The 12,457-nt window shown below is 45.8% G+C and overlaps 1 protein-coding gene and 1 long non-coding RNA gene across 2 annotated transcripts in view; one reads left to right on the plus strand and one right to left on the minus strand.

Annotated features, from left to right (window-relative positions):
* The window catches only part of DYNC2I1 (dynein 2 intermediate chain 1), a 227,322-nt gene extending 216,755 nt beyond the window's left edge, over positions 1-10,567 (minus strand). Inside the window, exons 1-3 of the mRNA XM_081800879.1 lie at positions 10,414-10,567; positions 1,866-1,919; positions 267-684 (exon numbers count right to left, since the gene is read on the minus strand). Coding sequence (XP_081657005.1) covers positions 267-684; positions 1,866-1,919; positions 10,414-10,428 — 487 coding nt within the window. The 5' untranslated portion in view covers positions 10,429-10,567. The remainder of the gene's footprint in view (positions 1-266; positions 685-1,865; positions 1,920-10,413) is intronic.
* A 99-nt stretch (positions 10,568-10,666) lies between these two features.
* Positions 10,667-12,371, plus strand: LOC115940042 (uncharacterized). Its single transcript, XR_014139061.1, has 2 exons — positions 10,667-11,227; positions 12,002-12,371. It is a non-coding gene; the product is annotated as an uncharacterized LOC115940042 (long non-coding RNA).
* Positions 12,372-12,457: the final 86 nt, after the last annotated feature.

Consider the following 12,457-nt stretch of genomic DNA (forward strand, 5'->3'; position numbering starts at 1 on the left):
ATATGGAGCTGCACCAGGTACAAAGGTTCCACGGGGACACATGCAGCCACCAGCCACGCAGTGCCTCAGGGGAATATGGAGCTGCACCAGGTGCAAAGGTTCCACGGGGACACATGCAGCCACCAGCCACGCAGTGCCTCAGGGGAATATGGAGCTGCACCAGGTGCAAAGGTTCCACGGGGACACATGCAGCCACCAGCCACGCAGTGCATCAGAGGAATATGGGGCTGCACCAGGTGCAAAGGTTCCACAGCGGAAACACACACCTGCTCGCATCTTGCGTTCTGCTCTGTCCAGGAGTTGCCGGCCCAGCAGGTTATGGTGGGCAGCCATCTGCCTGAGCTCCTCCCTCTTAGTTCTGCGGTCTCTGTCCTTGTCCCTGTCTTTTTCTTTACTGTGAGACTTCTCTGTGTCCTGTTCTCGGTATTTCTCTTTATGCCTTTCTCTGTCCCGGTCTCTGGAGGCCTTTTTCCTTTCCCTTTGCTTTTCTCTTTCTCTGTCGCCATGAGGGTTCTCCCTGGAGGTGTGGCCATCTCTCTCGCCAGGCCTCTCTCTGTACTTGGTGTCTCGGTCTGGGTCCCTGTGCTTGGGCTCTTTGTATTCAGGGAGGTCCATTTCTGACTCCTTATGCAGCTTCTTTTCTCTGTGTTTCTTATCTTCCTTGGGACTACCTGATTGTGCAGCCTAAACCAAGAGAAAAAAAGCAGAATTTGGAATCTGAGTCATATTCAATGAGGGGTCTTAACACTAGCTTCAACTGCTTTCCATCCCAGCAAGATGGGCCTGGAAGAAGAGTCTCTGAATGCGAAATCAGACTGAGCATTTCTATGACTGGCAATGGGCACCCATTTATTAGAGACTTTCTCGTCTGCTGGCAAGTCAAATCTGAAATACTACATGGAATAGAAAGAAAAAGAAAGGGATATTGAAGCTGTATCTTAAAGTCTCTGAGATACCAACAGCCTGGGTCCAACTCAAAGAACAAGGACTGACCGGCCCCTCCCCCCTATAAAATTCTCAGGAGGTCTTGATCTCAACACCTGTTAACCCCAGTTACTTTACCAGCAAAAATGGGTTTATTCAGGAATGGCAGAGAATTGCAATCTGGGACAGTTAAGCTATGGCAAAACCATAGGTGATTCTGCGGAACAAAGGAGAGGAGGCTCTTTTACAGAGGAGAGGGGGCATTGGGACGGGCTGCATTAAGCTAAAAGTCCACTGGTGTAAACTTGGAGCTGGGAAGTGTAGTGGCTTCTCATTGGCTGAGCTGTTGCCAGGGCAGGAGGAAACCTTCCTTTCTCCCGACGGGACAGTAAACGAGTATCCACGGGGAGATGCATCTCTCCCTGTTGGGTCTGCAGCGGACAGTGGACTGGTAGAGCCTGGGCGCCGCCCCTTCTGGCCTCCCGACTCCAATCCAAAGGACGATTTTCCTTTTGCTCATTTTCTCAGCCCAAAGTTCCCTCCACATACACCACACACACAGACACATGCACACACATACATGCACATAGACACACATCAACACACACATGCAAACTTACCACACAGATAAACCACACACATGTGCACCCACCACACACACACACTCAATGCACACCACACACATACACGCACACACCGACACATATGGCCCAAGCCCTGACCCGTAACAGAAACCTGATGGAGCTGCTGGGATGCTGGGCTGAGCAGGGCAACCCTGTCCCACCACAGTTCCAGACCTATTAACCATACGGCTTTATCTCTGAGTCAGAAACACTTCTGAAATGAGCCACACACAAGCAAAGTTGAGAAGCAGGTAAAACTGTCCAAGAAACCGTCCAAGCTCCAAAAGGACCCCAACTCAAATCTTTAAGATACAGTACCAAAAGATGTTTTCTGAGGTCATCTGCTTTCCAAGTATCATCTTTTGTTCTTCTCTAAAAAGAAAAGTATAAAGTTAGAATTTTTAAAGTTTAAAAAACTAATTTTGTACACTCTAGTGAGCTGCTTTTTCATTAGGCCATTTAAGTCAATGGCAATTAGTCCTTGACATGCAAGAAATTACTACCTACTAGAAAAAAAGGTAATAGTAATGCAAATTTTAAAAAACTATTCCCTAGTCTAAGATTACCTATAAACAATTATAGAATGTGTTCCTCTGGCTACTTCATAAGTGTAGGTAAAACACACTCCCCACTCTCCACCTTCCACGTCACCCAATGCCTGTCAGTGCCCAGTCCCACTGCCCAACAGTGTTTCTGGCTGCCAACGGAGCAGATGCCCCTGGAGTGTCCCCACCTGGCAGGCTGCGCCCCGCCCCCCTCGCCCCCAGGTACTGAGCAACATGACTCCTCCATAAGCGCATACACAATTCACCTGCCACATACAAGACAGATTTAGATAATGAAGAAACTCACTAAGCAAATCAACCAAGGATGTTTCCTATAGGCAACATGGTAGATTTATCCAGATTATTTCACTTTCCCTTTGAGAAACAAAGGGTACAAAAAAAGTAAGATTTTTGTAAGTTTCAGATTTAAAGCAAATGTAGTACAAATGAAAAACAAAAACTTATTCATGGATAAGCCACCAAAAATCTTCCTGGTAATGTGAAAGTTAAGGAAACAGAGGGGCGCCTGGGTGGCTCAGTCGTTAAGCGTCTACCTTCAGCTCGGGTCGGGGTCCCAGGGTCCTGGGATCGAGCCCCGCATAGGGCTCCCTGCTCAGTGGGAAGCCTGCTTCTCCCTCTCCCACTCCCCCTGCTTGTGTTCCTTCTCTCGCTGTGTCTCTGTCAAATAAATAAATAAAATCTTTAAAAAAAAAAAAGTTAAGGAAACAGAAAAACAGTTCACAGGAGTTCATAAATACTAACTAGAAATAAATAAAAAGCAATCAATTATAAGAATCTAGCCAATATATACTATAACCACAAAATTTACTGTGACCTACTATAATGAGAAAACGTATTTTTTGATAAATTGGTTGATTTAACAAAATGGGTCCTCAGCAAGATATGGTGTAAGATGATCAGTAGCAATTAGCATAGTTATAACTTATAGTTTCTGAACATTAAAATTTTTTGTCTCAAGTTCACTGCTCTGTGTAGAGGTTTAACATAGGACCTTTTCCAAACAAATGGTCCAAACTCAACAGAGAGCTCATGTGGACAAGAGCTAGAGACCTCTACAGAGTGGAAGGGCACCAGCCAGGGCCCATGAACTGGACCTCCTCCTGGATGTAATTACATGACTTATGCTGACAGGTAAAAACCCTGCAGGCAACAGCTCTCTGGTAGACAAGATCTTCCTTCTGCCCTTTTCACCAACCCAGCTTTGGGCCCTTGAAAATCAGGCAAACGGCCTTGCTCACCCCCTAAAGATTTTTCTTTCTTTTTTTCTCTTTTAAATGTCTTAGGTCATTTAAAAAATTAATGGTTTATGTTATAAAATAACACACAGTTCCCTCATGCCCTATCCCAGCCCCCACGTGTCACACACATTTTTAGGAACTCTGTGGACAGAGTGCTTCACACCAGGAGCCTTTTGTCTTTTTTACCCTCCACTCAGCCAAGGTCTCTTAAAGACCAAATTCACCAGCATCTCAGCCCCTGCCCTGTGGAACAGAGACACCAGTTAAACTCTGGTACAGAGTACAGAATAGAAAGGCCGCGCTTTCCCCTACAAGGAGAGTAAACCCCACCCTGAAAACAAAACAAAAGAGGGGATCTGCCTACACAGCAAACCCTTCAAGCTACAGGATTACTCAGTCCACACACAGGCAAACCTGAGAGTTCAACTCCATGGAGGTCAATATCCACACCAGGTGACCCCGGGCTGCATGTCCACTGCACGTAAAATGAGCAACTCCAGAAAGAGCCCCAGCGTAGCCGACCAGCATCTCGCATGAGCCACCTGGTGAGCCGGCTCAATGATGCCCATTCACCACAAGGCTCTCTGGAGCGCTGTGCGGGGAGAGTCTTAGCCAGCCTTCATGGTGCTGGCCATCTGCCCCCAGAGAACAGCAGGACTTCAAAGGAATTCTCTGCGCTTCTCTTCCAGCTCATGCTGACACCCAGGAGGAGCTGTGGGAGCACGGACACCTCACCCACCATCCCTTCGGGAGGTGGAAGCTGCAGAATAGCTCCCCTGGGCCAGTGTCCCTTTCCCTCATTACACTATGTACTGTTTATTCTTGAGCCAGACTCAGAGGCAGGAAAGCCAGACTCACTCTTGGGGTCATGCTCTGGGCCTGTTATCCCCAGTCATCCCTGTAGCCCCACTTCCCTAGTCCCAAAAAGCAGTTTCCCCAAAGCACATAGATCCCAGAACATCATGCCTGCCTCCAAACACCATCCAACCCAGGAGCTTCCAGGGTGTCCCGGATTGGCAGCACTGAGCAGCCACCCGACGCCTTCAACACCCAGCACCATCTCGGCTGAGCACTCACTCGCTTGCCGAGCTGAACCCATTAGCTGCGTGTTAATAATAAAGGGCTAAAAGTGCTAAGTTGTTTTGTTCTCCACAAATTGTTTGACAACAGCTGCCACAGCTCCTGACACCTGGGGGCTACGCACCCTTGCCCTCAGCATCCTGGTTGCCAGTCGCTGTGGCTGGCTGCATGCCAAGAGTGGCCTGGTGGACAGGGCACCGACATTCCAGTCTCACATCAGATGCAACCCATCATCAAGTCCTACGACTTCTTGTAACACGTTTCCTAAAATGAAAGAAATCCATTCTTCCTGTCCAGTCCCACTGCCCCAAACCCAACCCAGACTTTCATGCCATGGCAGTCACATGGTCTGTGTCCACAGCACCACTGGTCCAACCCAGGGGATCTAGTTCAGAGCATGCAGGGGTGGTGTCCCTCATGGCAAGAATGCCCAGAATTACAGGCTGGAATGAGCAGGGACACTGGAGGCCACAGAAGGTGGCCTCCCAAGCCCACAGAACAACAGACTAACTAGTGCATTTGCCAAAAGATGCAAAGAGGGGAGGCTGGCTCACACACAGCTTTAGGACTGAGACATAATTTACCTTTGGCTGTCTTTTTCAGAATTACCCCTTAATGCTAGAAAATGTTTTATATTATAAATTCAATCACTTGGAAACAAATTATTTGCTGCTCAAGTAATCAAGTAAACTGGATTACTGATTGTTCCACAGCTATCCCTCTAATCCCTGCTTGTTAGCACACCAACAGGCACACTGCCTGGCTGAGAATGTGCAGGTCGTTTCTAACGTTCCAGACGACAGACTCTACGTTGTGGACGCGTGCATCTGCAAACAAGAGCCCTAATGTGCAGATGCTGCACCAGGCACAGGACACCTAAGCTCAGATGGCACTGAGTCTGACTCGCAAGGGGGAGGCTGACTGCAGACTGAGTCCTTTCTGGAGCTGGCTGCAGATTAGCAGTGTGGGGAGAGGGTCCAAGGCAAACTGCCAACAGCCGGGGATAGCTGAGCTCCACTCCCATCTGCGCAGGGGTGGCTGGGCACATTAAACGGAGCAGCTGGGGGAGAGAAATCACGGGGGTGGTCAGCATAAATGCAGCCAGGCCAGACACATGAGTGTCTGCAGGCTGGCAGCTATGGAAGTCTGTCTACCTTCCCATAGACACCTAGAGGCAGAGGCCTCATCCTTCCTGGGGATTCCAGTTGCAGGATGGCTTTCAGGTCCTAGAGAGAAACACTCCTGGGTTGTAGAGACACACAGACATCTCAGAGGGACAGAGGAAGGATGCAAAACTGTAAATGCACTAGAAAGGGAGGGGCAGGCCTATCCAGGTGCTGGCCAAACACACTGCCATTCTGGCAGCCCTGGGCTTTGCCAGACAGGAACTCAAAGGGGGCTGGCTCATCACAGGGACATAGTCTTAGGCTGTCAGAAGCCCCTAAATGTTAGTCAGTTTTCTTCATGCAGGAGAACCTTGTAAGTGGGTTAGAGAGAACCAACTCTCCAAGAGCCCAGGGTATTTGCCCTAGAACATGCAGCCTTTCTTTCTTTTTTTTTTTTTTTAAAGATTTTATTTATTTATTTGAGAGAGAGAGAATGAGAGACAGAGAGCACAAGAGGGCAGAGGGAGAAGCAGACCCCCCGCTGAGCAGGGAGCCCGATGTGGGACTTGATCCCGGGTCTCCAGGATCATGACCTGAGCCGAAGGCAGTCGCTTAACCAACTGAGCCACCCAGGCGCCGGAACATGCAGCCTTTCTAAAAACAGAATGAAGTAGCACTGCACCGACCTAAACAGTTAACAGCAGTTAACAGTGAATGGCTGTAACACAGCGATTCAAATTTCATATCAACATTTAAAAAGACGAAAACTTTATTTTATTCTAAGGATAAACTCAATACATACAGATATATATATTTATCTATATATATGTGTGTTTATACCTTTTAAGCTATGATTAATAAATTTCATGATAATAAACTCACACATTACCAATTGTTTGGTATGTAACAGAAAAAATTAGAAATTTCTAAAATTATCATTGAGCATAGAAATTAATAAAAGTCAAACACTGGAAGCAAGGTAAACTAAAATGTTTTTAAAGAACTAACACTGGGGGCGCCTGGGTGGCTCAGTCAGTTGAGCATCTGCCTTGGGCTCGGGTCGTGGTCCCAGGGTCCTGGGATCGAGCCCCACATCGGGCTCCCTGCTCGGCGGGAAGCCTGCTTCTCCCTCTCCCACTCCCCCTACTTGTGTTCCCTCTCTCGCTGTGTCTCTCTCTGTCAAATAAATAAATAAAATCTTAAAAAAAAAAAAAAGAACACTGAAAACTCACTACCTTTATCAAGCAGGTGTAAAGTCAGCACACACACTATTAAGTTTTATTTTCTATAAATAGCTACAAAATACTGAACCTTTTTATGATCTTAGTAGAAATAAAGGACACAAAACTGGTTATATTAGTGATAGAAGTGATGTCAGCACATAAATATACTGACAGAAACCTAAGGAAAAGCTTGGTACATGATAAAGTTACAATAAACACCACCAAAAAGTCCAGCACAATTTTATTCCAATCACTGCATAGAGGTTTTACTCTTCCCTTGACTTTATGGAACAAAATACACTAATTCTGTAGTACTATAATAACTGCATAACAAGGTTCTAATGACCAGATTAACCTCCTAAAAAGTTAATGACCAACTTGCAAATGAGAACCTAATATGGGGATTCATTAACTGCCAGGAAATAGCTGCTTTTGCTACTTTGAAATGTTTATTTTATAAATATGTATCAGAAAACAACCCCCAAAATAATTCAAAGTAATGCAAAATGTAACCAACTAGGTGAACTATGTCAGCCAGAATCACAAAAAGACACAGGGGAGAACTTATCTGGGTGAGATCTAATAAAGAAATATGTGTCTGATAATTAAATGGTCTTGGGAGTGAAGAGCCTGAGGAATCTCTGTGCCTGCTCTGGAATCCTATCTCAGTGGTTAAGAACAAGGGCTTTACAAACAATTCAGGGAGAAGACTGAGCGGGAACCAACAGAGCAAATCCCTACTATTCAAAAAACTTACTTTAATAAACCTGGTGCTTCATTCATAAATATGAAAAGTCAATCAGACAGTTGAGAAAACACCGACATAAGAAAGAGAAGAATCAAGAAAAACAAATGGAGAAAATGACCCTAAAAGAAAATGACCCAAGGAAATAAAAAAAAATCTTTATTTAGGGGCGCCTGGGAGGCTCAGTCAGTTGAGCATCTGCCTTGGGCTCGGGTCATGATCCCACCTGGGATCAAGCCCCATGTCCAGCTCCCTGCTCAGCGGGAAGCCTGCTTCTCCCTCTCCCACTCCCCCTGCTTGTGTTCCCTCTCTTGCTGTCTCTCTCTCTGTCAAAAAATAAATAAAATCTTTAAAAAAAAAAAGAACAATCTTTATTTAAAAAAAGAATACTAAGTCAAAGGGATACATGCATCCCAATGTTTATAGCAGCATTATCTATACTAGTCAAATTATGGAAACAGTCCAAGTGTCCACTGATTGATGAATGGATAAAGAAGATGCATATATACACAATGGGATATTACTCAGCCATAAAAAAGAATAAAATCTCTCCATATCCAAGGACATGGATGGAACTAGAATGTATTATGCTAAGTGAAGTAAGTCAGTCAGAGAAAAACAAATACTGTATGATTTCACTCATATGTAGAATTTAATAAACGAAACAAATGAACATAAGGGAAAAAAGAGAGAGAGAGAAATCAAGAAACATTCTTAATTATGGAGAACAAACTCATGGTTACCAGAGGGGAGGGGTGGGGGGATGGGTTAAATTTGTGATGGGGATTACGGAGTGCACTTGTCCTGATGAGTGCTGCATGATGTAGGAAATTGTTGAATCACTATACTGTACACCTGAAATTGATATAACACTGGATGTTAACTATACTGGAATAAATTTTTAATTTTTTTAATTTTTAAAAATTAAAAAAAAAAAAGCTTCCTGCTCTAACCCCAAGGGGAGACAGTGCTTTAAGAGCTACCTCCCTCTTTGGGGTGCCTGGGTGGTGCAGTCAGTGAAGTGTCTGACTCGTGGCTTCAGCTCAGGTTGTGATCTTAGGTTGTGGGATCGAGCCCCGTGTGGCACTCTGTGCTCAGCGAGGAGTCTGCCTGAGATTCTCTCTTGGTCTCGCTCCACCCCTACCTGCCCCACCCCACTCTCAAATAAATAAATCAATCTTTAAAAAAATGGGGTGCCTGGGTGGCTCAGTCAGTTAAGCGTCTGCCTTCAGTTCAGGTCATGATCCCAGGGTCCTGGAATTGAGCCCCACATCGGGCTCCCTGCTCCGTGGGGAGTCTGCTTCTCCCTCTGCCTCTGCTGCTGCTCCCCTTGCTTGTGCTCTCTCTCTAATAAATAAATAAAACCTAAAAAAAAAGTTATCTCCCTCCTTATTTGTAACAAGTAATAAAAGTTCTTTGCTTAAAAATTAATTAAATTAGGGCGCCTGGGTGGCTCAGTTGGTTGAGCGACTGCCTTCGGCTCAGGTCATGATCCTGGAGTCCCTGGATCGAGTCCCGCATAGGGCTCCCTGCTTGGTGGAGAGTCTGCTTCTCCCTCTGACCCTAACCCCTCTCATATGCTCTCTCTCATTCTCTCTCTCAAATAAATAAATAAAATCTTTAAAAAAAAATTAATTAAATTAGAACTAACAATTAAGTAGATAAAGCTAACAATAAAGCTGGAGAAATCAGAATATAGAAAGTCAAGGAGATGGAAAATATGAGCCATGAATTCAACATGTGACAGGAGACTGAATCAGAGTTCCAGAAAGAATGGGGAAAACAGAAAGAAGGAAATATAGAATAGAAAAAATGTCCTAGAAGTAAAGGTAGACTTGAAGTTTCATTTTGAAACGCATAATCAAATGTCAAAAATAATGAAAAAAAAGAACCACAATAGACATACTGCCATATATGTCCAGAACACCAAGGACAAAGATCCTAAATCTTTTGGAAAGAAAGAAAATGTTATTTACAAAAATATCTCATCAACCAAACTGGTTGCTAGAAGATGAAAGCAGAATGCCTTCAAAGTCCTGGAGAAATTACGGGGCGCCTGGGTGGCTCAGTCAGTTAAGTGTCTGACTTCGGCTCAGGTCATCCAGGGTCCTGGGATCGAGTCCCACATCGGGCTCCACACTCAGTGGGGAGTCTGCTTCTCGCTCTCCCTCTCCTTCTGCCCCTACCCCACTCTGTGCTCCCTCTCTCTCTCTCATTCTCTCAAATAAATAAATCTTCAAAGTGCTGGAGAAATTAATTCGATCCTAGAATTCTGCACTAAGCCAAAGTCTCAAGTGTATCCGCATAATAAAGACATTCTTAAGAGCACAGCTTCCTTCCTACATAACCTTATTTAAAAAGGTACTTGAGGATTTACTCCAGGGAAAAACGGGGGGGGGGGGGGAGGAGGGGATTCCAAGAATACTGATGACACTGGATCCAAAAAACAGTAGATCTAACCCAGAAGCACAAAGAAAAGAAATTCCCAGATGATTGCTCTGAGAAGGTCTAGAAAAAAAATTAGTCCTGATCAGAACATAAAGTCAGCGAACTCTGGAAAGGATCTTGTAAAGCAGATTTTATTGAACAGATAATATGACTGATTAATAAGCTAAAATATGTTAAGTGATAAGGTTAAGAAAAAAGGCATTTGTTTTGCCAAGGAGAAAGGAAGTACAAACTAGCCCTCGGTCGAGGGTCCACCGCTCTAGGACTAAGCCCCCTCCTCGCCGCGGCCGGGCTGACCACGACGCGCACCCTGCCGCACGCCTCCCGGGACCAGTTGTTCCCACACCGCCCAGCACGCGACACGACCACGGCGGGAAGGAGGCCGGGATGCCGGCAACCGTGCACTCCGGGCCCACGGGCGACCCCCGGACCGCCCCACGCGCCGCCCGCTCGCACTCACCTTCCCGGGCTCCATCGCAGCTTGCAGGCCCGGACCGCCGGGCCAGCGTCCCCGACTCCTAGCAACTGGCAGGCGCGAGCAGCTGAGCGCCGAACGACCGCTGTCCCGCCATGCCGTGCGGCCGCCCCCGGCGCTTCTGTCCTCTCCCAGCTCCTAGCAGTTTGCAGGCATGAGCAGAAGAGCGCCGAGCCACCGCTGTCCCAGAATGCCCCGCGGCCGTCCCCAGCGCGCCTGCGCATCCCTGGCTCCTAGCAACCGACAGGCAGAAGCAACAGAAGGCCGAGCCATTACCGGTCCGGGTAACCAATCCCCCAATACACACAACGCACCACCGTCACCCCCACTCGGTGGGGCGGAAAGGGACGCAGCGCGGTCCGGCTCTCCAGCCCGGTCAGCGTTCGATTGGGTGGGGGCGCGGGCCTCGGTGCGGGAACTAAGCTGGGCTGACCCTCCGGCCTGGCTGGGAGGACCGGAGCTGAGCAGCGTCACTGGACATCTGGAGCTACGACGAGGAAATTGAGGCAGGCTGCTGAGCCGACTGCTACTTAAGCGGCTAAACTCCAATTCCTGGGTGCCTGGGTACCACCAGGTACTTGGAGGGCGTTATACTCAGGTCCTGAGGCAGCATCGGGAAGCTATCTTAACGTCCCACCTCTTCAAAGCAAGAAAATTAAGCACCCCAAAACTCGACTTAGCAAATACACAGTAGATTAGGAGAAGAGCTTTTCATCTGTATATGGATTTGCACCTTAGAATTCATTTTCCCATATATGTCACTGCATAATACACACCCTGTAAGATACTGGGAATCAAAGTATTTGAAAATGTAATTGTTGAAAGCATGATTTTTTATATGAGACAAGAGTACTGAAACATTAAGACAGATACTCTGCATCTCAGATTTATTTTATCAGAATTATTTTATTTGAAGCTTAATATAAAAGTCCATCTTAAATATGCAAGACTGAAGAGGGGTGGTCCTATTCCGGTAATGCACGTTATAACTGATGTTTAGCTATGTTTCCACACGCTGTTTTGCATTTGTTTAGTATGCAAATGTTACTAAGAAAAGATTCCCCTTAATATTTCATGCACACAAAAAAGAGCAGACTCTCAAATCATGCGTTAAGGAGTACATCCCTGAGCATGTTATTAATAGTCTGCGCTTTTGATAGCATGTTTTCCTGGAGATATAAAATTTATTTTGCAGATGTTGTGTTTTTTAATCACATACTATCACGAACCAGTTTACAGTTTTATGGATCTACTTTGTTCCAGATAAAGACCATTTACCTAGCTTCTTGCCTTAGAGAAATTAATAGCAGATCCAAAAAGCCTTTTATATTTAATTGTACTCTGGTCCTGGGCATATCACTACTTTCTTTTTCATTCTCATTCTTTAACCCTTTAGGAAGAACATAACAGAAAAGGAAGGTAGGAAAGGCAGTTTCAGTGAGAGCTGTGATATATTGAGGAATTGCTGCAAGTGAGGCACCAAACTCAAACTTTCCATTGGGCCATTCACTTATTTCTTGTGGCATCCCTGTGAGGTAGACCTGTTCATGTTTTTCAGATGAGGAGACTGAAGGCCAGAAAGGTTAATTCACTTGCCTAAACTCACAAAGCCAGGCTGATGGATGGTCTGATGCCAGAGTCCATGCTTTTAAGGACTGTGTCACTCTTTGTCAACCAAGAAAACATCTGATTCTGGAAAAGCTTCGAACTCTGTTGAATATGAGGATAAAGTCATGCATACCGCATGACCGACCTGGGTCTCAAGTGCAACCAGACTCAAGATAATCAGGCGTTAACTCTGCCTCTTATTTCCACTGCCACCCTTCATCAGCAAACAGCATGACTTCGAGCTCCCCAGATGCACCATATTCACAGGCTTGGTGAATGCTGTCTCCTCCTCTTGCTCACTATTTCCAGCACAACTGCTGAATAAATGGCTAAAACAGCCTTTCTCTCCTCAGACCTCCCAAAACAACCATTTTCTAAATAACTCCTTTGATGAGCAGTTCCATTTTATCTTACAATATTT

The sequence above is a fragment of the Leptonychotes weddellii genome, chromosome 12 (assembly GCF_054177405.1).
Source record: "Leptonychotes weddellii isolate Sample4059 chromosome 12, ASM5417740v2, whole genome shotgun sequence".
In the NCBI taxonomy this organism is placed as follows: domain Eukaryota; kingdom Metazoa; phylum Chordata; class Mammalia; order Carnivora; family Phocidae; genus Leptonychotes; species Leptonychotes weddellii.